Below are 17691 nucleotides of genomic sequence, written 5' to 3'. Positions count from 1 at the left end.
AGAGAAAAGAGAGAAAAAGATAAAAGTGCAAAAAATTGCGAATAAAGCGAAAGAAATTCTTTTTTCGTCTATTCAATTTTATATACATATATATATATTTTATCGTTTTGGTAAAAGAGAAATCTTCAAGTGCACATCGCAACGCGAAGAATTTACGGCCGGGTAAAACACGAAGGGCAGAAATCGCCTTTGGCCTCTGCCGGTAATAAAAAAATAACATTCGGCTTGCAATTGCAACAGAAAGCCTCTCGTAGCGTTACAATCGCATTAGTTTACATCATGGTTGCCCTAGAATCCTCTGAACTGTCAACGTCGATCAATTAGCGGCATAATGTCCAATAAAGTGAGTGTCTCAATAGTTTTTAACGTATTAATTCGATTGCCGTGTCGTGTGCTGCATTCTCGAATGCAGAGACGAAGGTCCGCGAATTTTATTCCCACTTGTTCGTTTTAATCAGCGCGGGAATTTGACATTTTACACGGTCAAGGCTCTACACTGCACTTACGTCAACCTCGAAACTATTGACATTTTTCGCGATGCTACGTAAAGAATACGTTATGATATGATAGTGTATGAGAGAAAAAGAGTGTATTGATTCCGTATAATTTATTATCATTACAAAAAGATCTTCGTTATGCGCATCCTTTATTAATTACGACATGACTCAATTTCGTAATGTTTTATTCGTACGCTTCGATGACACTAGAATTAACTCTAGAAAAATTTAATATCACTTGTACAACAATTTGTTTTGCATTCGAAGAATACGGAAGTAACGTGAGCGCACATAATAATGCTAAAATAAAAATTTCTTATTTTAAAACGTCAATTTATTCTTCTCATTAAGTTATTGTAAATTATAATTTTTTGTCAATTAGATATTACCATTTATTTTAACTTAAATTTTATTAAGTATATATAAGTTTTATATTGCTTTAGTAACGATTTATTTCTCCTTAGGGAGCAACTAAAAAAACTGGACCTAAAGACGAAGTCAAGGCACGCGTGCGGTCGAAATCGAAAACGTCAACCGGCAATGAAAGCAATGCGGAAACGTCGAAAAAATCGGATTCTAATCTTCCGAGGAAGTCCCAGACTGTCGGGCACAGAGGAGACGGAGACAGAGTGTCCAAATCGTTACAGAATACCTTAACGAGGACACAATCGATTAAGAATGCTAACAAGCCGCCCGTTGAATCCTCTCGAAATAAGACTGTCAAGCAAGTATCCTCAACGTCGAAATCTAGTTCACTTAACGTTTCGTCCAGTCATTCATTAACGAAGAAGACAATCTCCAAGACAAGACTCGAAAATGCAGTCAAATCAAGCGACGACAGTATGATGAAAAAGAGAAAGTCCAGAGAACAAGTGGGATATTCGGAGAAGAGAGGTCAGAGTACGATATATGTGCCAAGATCGACCACAGATAAGCTTAATGTTAAATCCAACGAGAAGATTGTGCATCGGACGTCAAGGGATAAGGAAAAATCGCAAGACTCTTCTGCACCTGACCGAACTAAGTCACGCATGTCGTCCAGAGAACGTAGGAAATCCAGAACGTTAAGTCCGAGCGAGGTAAGGATGCTGCACAGCGCCGTAAGGAGACCGGACGTCGTGGAAAAAGTAGAGCGGAAGAAAGGTGTTTTAACGGACAGCCGTTCTCATACGCAAGCAGACTCGGATGAGGCAGATTACGATTATGAAGACGATTTTGAGGTAAAAAAAAAGGAGGGAAAATTTAAATAAAGTTACATACATATAATTATGCTACTCTGTGTCGTCCTTCAGGATTACGAGTCGGACTTTCAAGAATGCACTGACAGCGATACTCCCTCAATTAGCGAAAAATCAGATAGCAGTGGAAGCAATTCTCACTTAGAACCTATCGAATTGCGCATCCGAGAGAAGGTAACTCGCTCGTTTAACTATTACCATTTATTCTATATGTTCGAAACGCATAATTTTATAAGAACGATTCTTGCAGAGGAGCACGGAACACGTGAAGGTCGAAGAGGAACGTATGCTCGATTCGGGACATTACGATCTCGCGGAAGCGAGAAAACGGGCAGCGCGGGTGGAATCTGTGCTTTTAACGCAATCCAACACGCCGCCGTTACCTGAATTAAGAGAGCCAGTTGGCAAAACGTTTAGGTTTGTGATAACTAAGATCAAGTATCAGGACGAATAAATACGATACTTGTAATCTTATTATTACTCGCACGTCTTTCTTGTCATGTGTGATTGTTACGCTTTTATTTTGCATGCTTTTCTCCAAAACGTTTTGTTTTTAAAAGAATAAAGTAATATACATGGATTGTTTAACGTGTTTACATTTATTTGGCGCAGCGACGATAGACCGGCGGAAAATAAATCTTTGCCGTCGTCTACCGATGAAGGCTTCGAGGATAGCCGCTCTGAGGACTTTACTCGATCTCCGCCGCTGTCACAAATACCATTTATCGATTTTCGTAAACCGAAAGAGAATCGACGTGAGGAGGTAATTCACTTTACGAGAACACACGTGTTATAATATTGGATATATTATTGTATACCTAAATCGATACACATCTTGTTTTTTGCAGATCACCTCGCGCAAGCCTCGAAGCAGAGGCGAAGAATTATTGGAAATGATAAAGCTGGACTTTATGGAATGGTCGTTACTAGAATGCAGTCCTATACCTTATGATGAATTCATAAGAAACTACGGAAAATTAAATACGCAACAAGTATGTGACACGTTATGATAAACTGTAGCGTGATCGATTGACTACTGCATACCGTATTCTACAGGTATTCACCCAAACCGGCGACGACAATATAGACATCGAGATACAAACGGACGATGTGCCTTGTAAGAACAAGTGGACGCAGTTTCCCGTAACTTGTAGAAAAGAATTGCGTGACAAACAAGATATAAATTTATTTAAAATGGTAATAATTTACGTTGTTGCCTGTATAAAATATCGATAAATTATAATTCTAAATTTTCTAAAAATTTGCAGGAACAAATCGGCGTTGGAAGTGATTTTGACGAGATGGACGATATAAGTTTTTTGTCACGGCCGTCTTATGATGTATTGCGATTAAATGATTTTCTCAATCGCGCTGGCGCGGTTGTATTGTCATTGCTGGAAGAGAGGGAACGCGGTGGTACCGTTTTTCAAAATGACGTAGGCGAATTATCGTTCAGCGACGGTTTCGTGAAGCTCTCTATAGATACAGTAACATTCTTAGCTAGCAGATCGGTTAAGATTATACATTATTCGAACATCTTAAATAAGGTTCTGCTCACTATACACGCTTCTGCAGATGAGGTACGTGCGTGGCTACTATATTACTTAATATGGTTCAAAATGAAATGTAATTAATGTGTTATATTAAACAACACAGGAGATAGAAACCATAAGCAAACAGGATTACATCACCGATTGCTGCATCGGATGCGTTTGGAATATTTCCGAACCTTCGATGCCGAAGAAATTATTCTACTCGCAATGTCCTATTACCGCCTGTTGTTTTCACTTAACGAGTTGCAACACCGTGTTCGCTGGACTCGAGGATGGGTATGCAACTTGAGTTCTCCTTAAAGCTTTTTTGTTTTTGTCATTAAAAAATGAAATATTGAAACTAGGTCGTTGAGTCTCTGGGACCTCAAGGAGGACGAGATGTGGCATCAGAAGATCACGGATAAAGCTAACGGGTTAGATTGGGTGATCAGAACGCCTACTTACACGACAACGGCGGAGTTGGATGCGCATACGTCTCAAGTTGTTGCGATACGCGTACTGTCCAAGATCGAGACTACGTCTGCTAAAGAGAGCAACAAGTTCGTCCCTATCCAGGTTGTCATTATCACAGTATTGACATTGACCTGATAAAATTTAACCCTACTAATCCACGCTTATCTTTAAATGAATTTGATAGATATGTAGTTTAGATGAGGATGGCTGCTTCATAATATGGAGTATTGTGCATAACATGGGTATAAATATTGACGATCTGGGACTCTCTCACTGGGGTGACATAAGATTTGTAAAGAATCAGAAAACATTTTTGACGAAAAAAGACGCAGAAATGTAAATACAATAATTTGAGAATCGTTTTTTTTTTTTTTTCCGAAGACTCGGTATATGTCTGAGATTCGTCTAACTGTTCGATTTTCTTTTAGCATGAATACGTTTGTCGATATGCATGTGGACAGCGCGAACACAAATAACATTTATATCGCGACTAACAGTACCGATGTCTTGCATGCCACTTACATCGGTAACAGAACTAATCCAGTGACATATAAACCAACTGAGATAAGTGAGTGAAAATAGTGTCTTGTCATTTCTGTGCATTGAACGTGCATTGTAGTAACGTTAGACTTATTTCAATTAAATATTACAGGTGAATGCGGTACTTCAACTTGTATCGACGTTTGTCCTTTCAATCAATCCTTTTTCTGGGTAAGACTTCTTTTGCAGACTTTTTTTAGCTTTAAAAGCTTTATTTTATTCTCATCAATTTGATTTTTATGTCCATCAGATCGGCTGTGGCGATGGAACGATTCGACTTCATTACATAAATGTGGAGAAACCGATCGTACAACTGAAAAACGAACAGTATACGGATGAGATTAAAGTTTTGCAATGGTCGAAAACGAAACCGTTGACTATATATACTCTGGATAGTAATTCTCGGTAAGAATTCACGAAATGAACAAAATTGCAAATAAAAGAAAAATAAGATGGCGCAATTACAAATTATATAAATTTAACAGAATTCACGTATGGGATTTGAGTAAGAGCGATATTTGTCCTATATACACATTATCTATGAAAAAGTGGGGAAAGATAAGCAGCATGCAGCTGTCCCCTTGCATAATAGATCAAGATATGGCGAATCAATACCTGGTGAGTTGATAAGCTGCGTCTCGGGGCTCGAAAGAGATTTTTATATGCTATAAATTTTAATATGTATTTTTTTGGCAGGCTGTTGGCACGGAGTCTGGTAATGTGGAGGTACATAAGCTGAGAAAAGATTTCTACTACTCAAAGAAGGAGGAATTTTTACAAGAATTAAACGTATTTTCGCGATACGTTTCGGTATCATAAACGAAAATAGATATATCGTTAATAAAGCAAGAATCGTATAGGCACTAATAGTTTCTCTAGAATTACAATTGTTATTTCTAGAAATTGGATATAGAAAGATATTCACAGATTTTATACTTCCAGTGTGTACTTGCAATTATTGCAATAGATAATTGAGACTAGTCATAGAAAATAATATTTAAACACAAGTTGAAATTTGTTCTCTTAATTGACAAGGGATGTACAGCTTTTTATGTATATCCCGAAATTGTAATTGTAAGATTTGCAAAGTAATATGTAGTGGTAATTATCTTTGATAACTTTAAATGATATTGAATTTTTTCAATGTGCAATCAAGTACATTTAAATTGTTATAATTTTATATATCTTATATGTATAACGAATGAGATTTTTGTGCACTTATTCGTATCTTTCTATAATATACATATCACAATATTCCGTCCAGGGAAAATAAGTACCAATAGATGTAGAAAAAAAAATACTATTCATAACATATTTATACATACATTTATATAGTGTGTCGTATATAAATAAGGCTAAATGATAAGATTGTACAATTGAAATATACATAGAATTTTATACATAGTTTAGCCGATTTGATATCGCGCTTTTTAATTTAGGTCGGCCATTATTGATAATACAACAGATGATATGATTTTATCTTAAAAATAAATGTAGAAAAAAATTTTTTATAAAAAACTTTTTCGTTTAATAACTTCAGTAATCATTCAATATCAGTCGTTCTTCGATATGTTCTTTAATACTTCAATATGTTTGATCGATTGATTGATGAAATCGTTCAACAACTTCAATAATAATTTTGTTTTTGAGATCTATTATTAAACAACTGTTTTTGTCAAGCTTGTATAATTTTAAATTACTTTTCTACATAATTCACATTTTAAACAGCAATTATATAAAAAATTATATAAAAGAAAATATTCAGAGAAATAAAAGAAAATTATTGAAGTGTTGAATGAAGTACATATTGTATAAATAATATATACGTATGTATATTATATTTTTATATATATCCACAATATATATATGTATATATACATTATGTACGCATATATCGTGTATATACGTATATAATATACACCATATATATATGTACAAAAAAATATAAATATACAATATGTGAATATATTTTATACAAATATTTTAAAAATTATTTGTGTAAATTATTATTTATAATAACTTAGACAAATATTGAAAACACATGTGTGTTAAGATTGTCAAATAGAAAAATGTTTCTTATAAGAATTTTTACATTTATATGTCGTAATAATTGTTCTTGATTATCTTTTAGTATATATATATGGCACCGTGTCATAGAAAATTATGCAAACTTAATTGTTATTAATTATTCATTTTGCAATCTCCAAATATGATTTTTCTCGAAAGAGAAACTCTGCTTAAAAAAAAAATTTATGCAAAATTGTTACATTACCAATAATGAACTACTCTATTTACGTATGTAGAGAGCATAGTCCATCCATCCATCGTCAGCAGTGCAATAATCGGCTTAGAACGAAGATTACAATGGATAGGAAAAGAACTTCTGAATCAGACATCCATGCATTAGCAGTACTGCAAGCTTCTTGTTGCACGAGCTCTTCCACGATTTCGTCGTAACTACGTCCCTTTAATGTCTGATGACCGTGTAACTGTAAGTAGCGTGTGCCATCCTGCAACAACAAAATTTCCATCTATTTTCGTATTCATATGCAATCTACAATTGCGTATCTGCGCTCTTATACATTAACGTTGCGTATTTTACTATCGAAAAAATAAAATAACATCGTCACAATTTTTTTATACACGAATGACACACGTGAAAAAAATTCACTTTTGAGCAATCAAATTCGAGCAAAAATCGTTGGTGCTTGGCTCTCGTTCGACAGACGCTTCGGGAGATTTTTGCAAAGAAAAATGTTAAGAGGCAATGAATATTTTGAAAATGCTAACATAACGTGCGACTATTGCGCCTGGATCAATGAGATCCTGGCTAGAGTCAGCGCCGAGACGCAGATCAAAAAGAAAAAGGAGCCGCTGGTGGATCCGATTGTCATTGTTCACGGAGGTGCCGGCAGGATACCCCGATACGCACGAACATTTATGCTCGACGAGGTTAAACTATTCGTTATTATTTACGTTAAACAGAGACTCTGGAAAAATAATTTTGCAGAGCGCAAGAAATGTCTAAGATAGTCCATTACTCCAGTATTACTTGGTGCTTTTTTTTTAATATTTTGAGATTAAACATCGAAAAAAAATCGAAAAAAGATCATTCTTTTTTGTAGAAACAAAAAAATATTTTTGTTTAATAATGAGTCTGTTCATGCATAATGAACGGATATAGGTGAAGAAAGCCGCGGTAGCGGCATATCGCGATCTACTGAAAGGACGCTGTTCGCTGGACGCGGTTGAGCGTGCGATTTGTCACATGGAGAGCAAAAAGTATTTCAACTGTGCATACGGAGGCTCCTTGGACGCCAACGGAGAGGTCGTGATGGACGCCGCGGTAATGACGAATAATCTTCGTGCGGGTTGCGTGGGTGCCGTTCGTAATATAGCACATCCCATATCGTTAGGTCTCTATGTCTTTCTTAGCAGAACGCTTACTCCGAGGAAATCAGATATTTATTTGTCTAACAACCTGTTCAGAGCTCAAGAACGCTTGACACTCTTGCAGCCAAAATGGTCCTGCAGCAAACGGAGCATGTGCTAATAGTCGAAGCTGGAGCGCAAAAATTCGCCTTGGAGTCGGGCGTTCCCACTTTGTCACCTGGCCAATTGATCGTTACGTCCGATTCGAAGACATCCTTGCACGAAGAAGGAAATAACGGTAAAGGGTAGAGAGAAAACGGGAATAACGAGCTACTTTAAAAATATTAATCGCAATACTGATAAACATAAAGAAGTGCAAGATGTGAGAAAGACGCAAGAGCTTCTACAAGATGAGGACAAACAATCTGATAAAAAGGAATGCATACCGGAATGTGTAATTGAAAGATACGGAGATAAGGAAGAAGGCGCTACCCTCGAGGTCGCTGCATTAGACGAATCTTTGGAAATTGAGCCTGATTTTATACAGGTTGTTAAATTCATCACGAATTTATGGCGAATTAATATATGTGAAATATTTAGGCAAAAATATGTAGTAAATCACGAATTTTTTAAATCTATTTTTAATCTTTTTATATCTAAGATTTCCTAAATTCAGATTTTAAATATAAACACGTATCTAATGTAAAATTTTACACCTAAACTTATTATATATTTTTACTTGTATAGTACTATAATTTATGGAAAAGTGATAAAGAGATAAAAGAAAGAAACATGTCTTTTAGATTTAAATTTCTCTCTTTCGTTTTTTACGAACCTAATATATTTTTACTCTGAATGTTTCACATAATTATTTTTGTATTATGACTATCGCGCGAAGATTTCAAATGAGATTTTCAAAGAAAAGCTGCATTATGTAGCTCGGCGCGGTCGGAGCAGTGGCTTACGATCGGAAGAAACGTCTCGCCAGCGGTACCTCAACGGCTGGAGAATCAGGAAAGCTGCACGGAATCGTGAGCGCGACCGGCACGGCGATCGGTTGCGGCATTTACGTTGATCAAAACGGCTGCGTGTCCGTCTCGGGTTGCGACAAAGCTATCTACAGACACGCGCCAGCTCAGTGGATCTTACAGCGACTGCAGCGAAAGGCGACGTCGATCGACGAAGCGGTCACCGAGGTGCTGAAGGACTTCGAGGAAGAAACCGGAGGAGCATCTCCGCCGGAATCTGATGTGGGCGTGATCGCGTTGACCAGCGAAGGAATGCCGTCGGTGTCCTTCAAGTGCTTACATTTTCCCTGGGCGTATTGCGACAAGGGCTACGTGTACTACGGATGCGCGAGGAATGAGAAATTCTCGGAGAAGATCGATGTCATCGAACGACCGTATGATTGCATGTGCGAAGATTCCAATTAGGCGAAATGCGCCGTTCAAAGAACCGCTATCGATTTTAGCTATAGAGACTGCAGCAAACTCAATTGGCGCATCTCTGATCAATATAATTCAATTTTTTACATTCTAATTTGTTTATATTTTTAATATCCGAAATATAATTTAACTCTTTTTTTCTATTATCTGCACACAGAGCCAACTTTACCAAATCGATTTAGTATAAGTCTATCGATTTTTCTACGACAATGTCTTCATTTTGACTTTGCCTCTTTGGGTTTCTCAGAGTTACATAAACTTTTTTCCCGATAAAACTATTGCAAAAACTTTTCGTGCTCAACTTACGGGAAAGATAACACCGTGATTATCCTCGTAAGGTCCGTATAACAAGAATGTGGGTGCCTGTCCGTTGAATTTCCTTCCAAATATCTTATCCATTTCAAGCAACATCGTATAGATTTCCTGGCGTCTCAGATCCGTGATATTCTCGTGCGCCATTATCTGCCAAGACAAGAAATATCCATATTTGTAATATCTATTTAATTTGCAATATATATATTTCTTTCAATTTAAATTTATACGTATATATGTATAATATTAATTAAAAAGGAAAGAATTATACCGAGCCGAGAGGCGTCCATGCGAGCAAATATGGTACTCTTTTTATAGCTTCTGCCAAGGTCGGGCCTAATACTCTGTACTTGGGCAACCGATTTGTATACTTGGTATCAATTTTCTCGTAATAAAAATCACCTACGACATCAGAAGGCGTTAGATAATACACAGAAATATAATGCAGAGGAGACAGTTAAATCGGAACAATCGACGCAATTAACTCACCGGCTTCCGTTTTGTTTTCTATGATCTTCAGATTGACGAAAGCAACGTCGACAACACCAGAAGCCAAGTAGTTAAAGGTACTTAGATCGTCGCCCGCATGCTCCGCACCTGCAAAGAGATCGCAATTTTTGATTACTCGTTTCCTTCGCGATTATATCGCGTTTTATATCTTGCACACATATATTGTTCTTAGCGGGTCGTGAGAATTTAAATGATCTACCACGATGTTTGTATATATCATGCATCGTACATTCATATCTTTATAATTGCAGTTCATTTAACGAGCACCTGCATGCTTTATCATGATTACATGTGTCCTTCATGTGTCTCACCTTCTTTGCATAACGAGTATAAATTGGCCGGGAGCTCGTTGCCATTATTTTTGTTGTTCCAACCGAGGACACAGCTATCTTTGAAGAATTTCGAAACGGCCTGCGCGTCCGAGCAATCCCAATTTCCGTCCGACTCGTTCCTCATTAACGTTACAAATGCGTTCCAACCTGGGACCAAGAGAGACCACAACGGCGAAATCGATTAGAAGCAATTCTGGTGCAACTGAAACTGCGAGATACGAAATTATATTTATATAATCGCACCGACGCTTCTGTAGCCCGTGAAGGCCGCCTTGGCACCTTTGAGATCCTTCATAACTCTGAATCTGGAATTTCTCTTGACAACCGCCACGATCCTGTTTAATTCTTGCCGGCTGTTCGCCATCGCGTGGATAATAGGCTTCAGACCCATCCTGCGAGAGAAATAACGATTTGAGTTACATCGGGAAAATATTTTCAATTTCATTTTATTTGCCGCGTCCACGCTGGCCCGCTCCTCGCTTACATTCTGTTCTCGAAAAGCTCGTCGGGTCGCGCCAAGAAAATGTCCATCCTTCCTTTCCGTATGGCCTCCACGCATGCTTCTCTGCTTTCTTCCTCAAGGCAGGAGATCAACGGTTCCACGCCGTAAACAACAGAAGCGTCTCTTAGCCAGCTGCATTTACGCTTCTCGAGACTGGATACCAGACACCAACGTATTTCTCTTGATGGCTGACAGCCCGTTCGAACGTTGGCACTCAGGAAATTTGGATCTTTGATCAGAATACCCACGTTATTAAAACAAACGAGACATATTATCTATGAATCTATCACATAATTTTTCTAAACACTTCTAAACACTTACTTTGTAGAAAACTTTTTTCTATCGACATTACTTTCAAGTTTATTCCGTCATTAAATTAATAGTTAATAATTAAATTGTTAACAGATATTTTTAATAATAGACTAACAAATTATACGTTGAAATGTGTGTAGTTTAAGAATTTATGTTTAAAAAATTACATATACAGTCGTGTTACATTATTATATTGGATATTACACGGTGCATGGAAAGTTCATGAAACTGATAATTAATTATTATATAGTTGTTCAGCGATTAGTAAAAAGCAGGTTACATATTTTAACGGATTACTTGTTACAGTGTCTTATTGCAAGAAGTTTAAAATAAATAGCTGCGCTGTATATACATTACATCGATGTAAATAGTCGTCGGGCGTTTGTAGTTCTTTCACGTCAGTCGAGGTGATGTAATAGTTCTCCATCAGCTGCAAGACGTTCGATTCCCAACTGAACGTTCTGTTCATCATCGAATTCATAATGTGGGCGATATTTTCGGCATTCGATCTAGCGAAAAAAAAAAGATTTTTTTTTTAATCTTTCAATCCAATTTACACCCGTTACACGAAATGACTTCATCGCGATCGAGAAGCGACGTAAAGCGCTTACGGTTTAGCTACGATGACCGGCCACGGTTTTGATATCCAGACGCAAGGTTCCTTGAAATTGAGCGGTTTCGTGGTGCCGTCCGGGCATAGAAACTTGTAATCTTGCACGTCGATCATCTGCGTCAAGTTACGGTAAACGTTATTATAGTATCGCAAGTCGCGCGTTGCAAACCGTGTTTTAATTATAATCTTTTAGAGCGAGATTAATTCTTTCTGAATTCGTTGTCTGAAGGGCATTGTGATTGAATTGTCCATAAACTGATTTGCCAATTACCTTGAAGTGTACGCGAGCGTCGCCCAATCTGACCCAGGCAACGTCACCCATGCCATCGGTGAGGCACAATAGGGCACCCTCCCGTCCGTAATACTTGTCGCTGTTGTAACAGCTAGCTGGTCTCTCGCAAGCTGCGCATAGATTCCTGTATTTCGTTTCTGCAAATAATAATAAGGATTTTTGATTCCACTAATTCGTGCTACAAGAAGAAACGTAAACTTTTATGCATTATGTGCTGTATAAATCGCGATTATAAATATTATAAATCATATACATACGCACATATACTCGCATTAAAAATGGAATGTTCATATTTGTATATGTTTGTAATTGAATACGTACTCAACTGATAATCAAATACTGTGTCTGCTGACCAAGGACCAGCGATGCAAGCCGTTTCGAAGTAGTTGGACAGAGCATGCATTCTGTTCTCGAACAGCGTCATGTTTGCGTCGCATTCTTTTTTAATTATTAGATTCTCGAAGTACTGAAATACGAAATCGATGGTTAAGCATGATTTCAATTCGTACGTTGATACAAAATAAAGAGATCACCAACCGTCGAGAAAATTTTAGTCATATCATCCGTATTATCTAAACCGGGATGACACAATCGCTTGCCCTTAACGTCCCATATGCGTTGCACATTTTTGTGCGCTATGGCCACTATTTGAAAACGATGATCATCTAAAAAAAAGTCTTATTTGAATTTGAGTAACAATTTTAGTGTGTTAAATTTTATTGGCATTAAATCGGTTCCGATTAATTTTATTTGGAAATGAAAATTTCGAAATTATTAATTTTAGTAGCAATTTGAAAGTAGTATAATATATAATTAATCTTCAAATAAATAGAAAGATTTCTCAATTAATTATAATTCTAATTCGTCCCAAAATCAGTGATTGAAATTTAATTCGACTAAGTTGAGACACTTTATGTGTTCCTCACTCAATTTCAGCTTAATTACCGTCTGGGAAGAGTCTTAATTCATTCGTGACTAGAACACTGTATAGTTTGTAGTTTCTTATCGCCACGAGTTCTTCTGGCTCCAATACGGTGACATCGACGTCACCATTGGCTACTCGACGTAAACAAGCAAATCTATAAATTAGAATTATTTTCATATGAAAAATATATTCTCCAACACGCATTCGTATTCAGGAAATTGATCGATTTGCGAGTCTTGCGATCGCATCGGTCTTTCTGAAAGAGCCGTATCTTCAACGGATCTTTCAGGAATAGAAAACTGTTTTCCAAACGGTTCGTATTATATAATACCTAAGTATTATTATTACGTACCATAAACGTAAATAACCAAATTCATAAATTAGAATTATTTTCATATAAAAAATATATTCTCCAATACATTCGCATTCGGGAAAATTGGTCGATTTGCGATTTTTGCGAATTGATATTTCTGACAGAGTCACATCTTCAAGGATCTTTCAGGAACAGAAAACTTTTCCAACCGACTCGTGTTATATAAGATACGTAAGTGTTATTATTATATGTACTATTATGAAACGTAATCTTTGAAAAACTTGTTTGCAAGCGTATAACCTAATAAAGAAAAGAAGACTGGAAATGTGATTTTGTAAGAAAAAAAACAAAAGCTTTAAAATTAAAATCGAAAGAAACTTTCATCGTTAGAAAATTTTATTATGCGTCATACTTGCCTATCAGTTTCTGTGACACATTCTATCGGACTCTTAGCCAGTTTCGGGCAGAGTGAAAGAATTCTTGGTGTAGTATGTACACTATCGACTAAGCACAACGTCCCTAAAACATTTTACAATTTCATTTTTAGTATACATAGAGTTTTTTAATAGACATGAAATATTTTACTGATATTTCCGAGCATATGTATTTTATATTAATTAATATGTATTACTTATTTTTTCACACGTTCGAAAAAGCAAATCCGTCAATATTTGTGAATAGAAACAGTTCATTGTTACTTCCAAGTAACACACGATTGTCACGAGAAGATCAAGATGATGTCATCTTGACTAAGATTTGACGAATTTTTTCATCAAAGTTCAGTTAAGATAACATCATTTTGACCTTCTCGTGACAATCGTACGTGTGCTACTTGAGCTGTATTCTTGATTTGTAACAATATTAAATAAAAATAATTTTATTGATATAAAAAAGCTACCTGATGTAGTTTTATAAATTTTTCAGAAAAAATATTTCAAACGGTTACTTACTACTCAAGAAGTATGTAAAAATAGTAAAACGCACACACACACATGCACACACACACACACACACGCACGCACGCACGCACGCACGCACGCAAACACGGTGTACGCATGCACTTGCAATTTCCTTTTACGAAACTTGTGTGTAATTACATAGTGATTATACAGTTTAGCAATTTAACCGAAGAATGGAGAATTAGCTTTTTCTCTAACTGTTTTACTTGGACAATATTTCGAAAAATATTACATTCCGTTTTGTATTCTGTATATTTTCAAAAAATCTCGTTGTATGACAATAGAATAATTATTATTAGTTTCTTAAGATTGTCGTCTTACTTACACTTGTTAGCAGCACTGATATATTCGTAGCTATTTACGAAAGCTGTGACGAGAGAGAAAATGAGCCAACAAGAGATACGAAGATCCATAGTCGACCTTCGCTCTGTGCTGCACCGTTCCTTTTTTAATGAAAGAATCTTGCGTTTAACAGAATTTCCCAAAAAGAGATTTTCCAATTAACGTCATCGCACTCGCATGATTTATTTGACGCGGTCACTGTTATCATGCGAAGAACATCCATACAGTAATCGCGCTGTGCTACACGATATAGTTATCACCGAGTTATATTTTGCTGAACCAACACGCGCGAATCGGAGTCGCCTGCACTCTAAACACATCACATATATTTAATTACAATAAATTATTATCCGTTTAGTTCAACATTTTGTGCGACCAAACATCGTCGTTTTATTTTCAAAAATTGAAAAATCTTTCAATACATTTATCAAGGATAACTTGTAAGAAGGACGTTCAAAATAATATTCGGAATTCGAAATAATAATATTGATTTCTAAATACACATCCCAAATATTCATACGGCATTTAATCAGCGAAACAAATAAGCTTCAAATGGAAACGTTATCTTTCTAGAATAGCAGAGGTATGGTCGAGACATGAATATGTAAAATAAAATAGCCAATAATAAAAATGTAAAATAATGCAGCGCCGCGAAGCACGTGTTTTCCTTGGCATATAAAAACCGGATTAGTCGTTGAGACTATTGTTAAAAAATGCATCGTTTTTTCAATGATATATGTAATAATTTTCGCGGGACGAGTAGGATCGACAACGTGATTTCTTGTGTTTAGAGCACGCGTTCTATACCGGTGCCGAAATGTGGTTGGTGGAATCGCACACTTTCGCTTTCTGTCCTTGAGACTTTTTGTCGACGTAAGGAATGCCTTTTTGTAGAACCGACCAAACTGCTCGTATTGCTGAATCCACATAGAATCCGCGGCCGATTATAATTAAAAAACTAAAATTAATTTTGTTTCATGAAGCTATTTACCGATTAAACATTTACATCGGCCTAAGCTCCAAAATATATTCCTCGGCAAATTCTCAACTAGGTACCGTCAAATTGCTTGAAATACTCCAAAAATTCTCAGATTTAAATGCCTGAGTTTACGAAGAGATGCTCGCTTCTTCTGTCACTCCGATTGCGAGGAATGCTGATCCGACTTGAAGATTCGCGTTTAATCTCTCCGTTCTCCCATCGCGTGCCTTTCCACCGAGATTCTCGCCATGCTTCTCCGCGGTTTCTCGCTCTTCTTGCTTAATCCGTGGCGTTCCCGTGGGCAGGCGAACGCGAGAGACGCGTGTTCCGCTGAGAATACGCCTGTGAGAAGACCGCGAGAACTCGCGGTTGAAAATATCATCTGACACGCGATCGCGAGTTTAAAGTAACCGCACTGAACATGAAAGCCCGCGAATCCCGAACGAGACGGATGAACGACGGTCGACCGAACGAAGCTTCTGACTGTTCAGTGGCATGTATCACGCGTAGCTGGTGATACCCAGCGCCGATCCGACGTAAAGTCCAAGTATACGGGGAGCTAGAATCATCAAATCTGGTGGGAGAGGAAGAGAGAGGAAGAGAGAGAAAGAGGGAGAAAGAAAGAGAAAGAGAGAGAAAGAGAGAAAGACACAATGAGAGACTTCTGCGTAATACGCGCACACGATGCGTGTTGCGTTACGAAAGTGACGGCGAATCATGCTGAGAAAAAGAAGAAGAAGAAGAAGAAAGAGAGAGAGAGAAAGAGAGAGAAACTATGATAGAATTTCTTGCGGTTTTAATAGGGAAAACGTTCTAAAGAGCTCTTATGGAATTAAAGAAGGATTCTCTAATAATAAGTTGCATTAAAATCATATTTTCGTAAAAATGTTTGTCTATGTTTGTTTATTTGTTTGTTTATTTTTTGTGATTAGCTTCTTCCTCAGAACTTTTAACTTCTTGTAATGTCTATTTTTCAGCTTTATGAATATCAGACATTTCTTAAGAAGCCTCTGTTTCAATTAACAATCTAGCACATGCAGCGCGTTTTTCATTACCTCCTTGTCGAAGAACACATAGAACTGAATTTATGAGTATTAGATGGCAAATTGATTTATCATTCATTATACATTATTAACCTTTCGCTAATAAATACTCGTTAATATCGATGTATATCTTAATCATAAAGAGAAAGATTGCGTGTCAAAGAAAACTTCTTACGGGAGAAGAAGTTTTGCTTTGTGCTTCGCGATCAATTCGTTTACGGCTGACAGAAGTATAATTTATTCGTTTTATCTTCTCCCGCATATCTTTTTAACTGGATAATTTACTTCAACGTTCGATCAGAACTTATGGTTTACGTACACGTGCAAATGAGTCATACTATTCATTACACAGTAATGCCGCAATCGTGTTCTCATCGCACTCGCTCTTATTCTTTTTCTTTTTATTAACGTAGCAATTGTTATTAACATAAATTAGCCATGAATATTATTACTCGTACATATTAACGGACGTCGCTGCATGCAGCAGAGGATAGATTATAACATTGGTAAGTGGCACAGTTACACGGATGAGTCACAAAATTAGCTGTGCAGCAAGATAAGATTTTATCGTCGCCTGCGTTCGAATTTGTATCTGCGCACAGATGCGCTTTATTCATGGAAATTCAAGTGTTGCAGTGGTTTTCCAGGAACTGAAATTATTAAATAATTAATTAAATTTAGTTAAATTTTTAATGTTAACAAGCATCTATTTAAAGTTCCTCATCCCCTCCCGAACCTGTAAAGAATTTATTGCAAAAAATCATCTTAGCCAGGATTCGAATTTAGATTTGTCTACTTACGTACTATCATTTGACTATCGAAGTATGTGTCTTCGCAATAATCAATATACAATTAATGTGTTGACTCATTTTTGAGGCAGAGTGAAATATAAATTGAAATCGAAAGCAATTATAGGCTCCCAAGAATAAATCAGAAATAACAAAGTAATGTTAATGCGAGCCGACACCGATATTAGTGTGTACGATAATTTTTATTGTTACAATATTTAGCCATGCACAAACTTTTTTTGCGGGCCACACTTTTTGTCGGTTTTAAAAAACAGCTCTTTACATGTAGTCAGAATCTACTGTAACGAATTAAATTGATAAGCAATTTAATATTTTAATTCTAACAAGAATCTATTAGAATCCCCCTAGCT

General features: G+C 36.6%; 3 protein-coding genes across 15 annotated transcripts; 2 read left to right on the top strand and 1 right to left on the bottom strand.

Annotated features, from left to right (window-relative positions):
- Positions 1 to 43: 43 nt before the first annotated feature.
- On the top strand, positions 44 to 5815 carry LOC105459835 (WD repeat-containing protein 60). The gene is made up of 16 exons (XM_011706135.1): positions 44 to 343; positions 962 to 1717; positions 1790 to 1909; positions 1986 to 2152; positions 2348 to 2498; positions 2584 to 2727; positions 2792 to 2932; positions 3004 to 3315; positions 3392 to 3564; positions 3633 to 3843; positions 3926 to 4077; positions 4170 to 4309; positions 4394 to 4452; positions 4532 to 4686; positions 4767 to 4899; positions 4978 to 5815. Exons 1-16 carry the CDS (start codon positions 332 to 334, stop codon positions 5098 to 5100), a joined length of 2949 nt encoding a protein of 982 aa, XP_011704437.1. The 5' UTR covers positions 44 to 331; the 3' UTR covers positions 5101 to 5815.
- Positions 4503 to 16030, bottom strand: LOC105459837 (transferrin). Of its 12 annotated transcripts, none has more exons than XR_975729.1 (17): positions 14494 to 16030; positions 13626 to 13728; positions 12917 to 13050; positions 12509 to 12636; positions 12293 to 12437; positions 11951 to 12108; positions 11678 to 11793; positions 11424 to 11575; positions 10737 to 10983; positions 10496 to 10644; positions 10232 to 10399; positions 9900 to 10007; positions 9682 to 9812; positions 9405 to 9560; positions 6554 to 6791; positions 4897 to 5016; positions 4503 to 4594 (listed from the first exon to the last, which is right to left on the bottom strand). XR_975729.1 is itself a non-coding variant. In XM_011706139.1 (16 exons), the coding sequence occupies exons 2-16, from the start codon at positions 14579 to 14581 to the stop codon at positions 6609 to 6611; spliced, it is 2166 nt and encodes a 721-aa protein (XP_011704441.1). In that variant the 5' UTR covers positions 14582 to 14820; positions 15318 to 16030; the 3' UTR covers positions 6229 to 6608. The 12 variants fall into 12 exon arrangements, 8 of the variants coding, with proteins under 8 accessions (XP_011704441.1, XP_011704442.1, XP_011704446.1 ...); XR_975731.1 differs by having other exon boundaries at positions 4897 to 4993; XR_975730.1 differs by having other exon boundaries at positions 4897 to 4946.
- Positions 6819 to 9192, top strand: LOC105459836 (isoaspartyl peptidase/L-asparaginase). Of its 2 annotated transcripts, none has more exons than XM_011706137.1 (5): positions 6819 to 7233; positions 7466 to 7627; positions 7771 to 7951; positions 8025 to 8200; positions 8592 to 9192. In XM_011706137.1, exons 1-5 carry the CDS (start codon positions 7036 to 7038, stop codon positions 9084 to 9086), a joined length of 1212 nt encoding a protein of 403 aa, XP_011704439.1. In that variant the 5' UTR covers positions 6819 to 7035; the 3' UTR covers positions 9087 to 9192. The 2 variants fall into 2 exon arrangements, with proteins under 2 accessions (XP_011704439.1, XP_011704438.1); XM_011706136.1 differs by having other exon boundaries at positions 6820 to 7233; positions 7466 to 7697; positions 7799 to 7951.
- Positions 16031 to 17691: the final 1661 nt, after the last annotated feature.

This window comes from Wasmannia auropunctata, unplaced genomic scaffold (genome assembly GCF_000956235.1).
Source record: "Wasmannia auropunctata unplaced genomic scaffold, wasmannia.A_1.0 LD333505.1, whole genome shotgun sequence".
In the NCBI taxonomy this organism is placed as follows: Eukaryota; Metazoa; Arthropoda; class Insecta; order Hymenoptera; family Formicidae; genus Wasmannia; species Wasmannia auropunctata.
The sequence above is the reverse complement of the archived record's forward strand: the minus strand, read 5'-3'. Positions and strand labels throughout refer to the sequence as shown.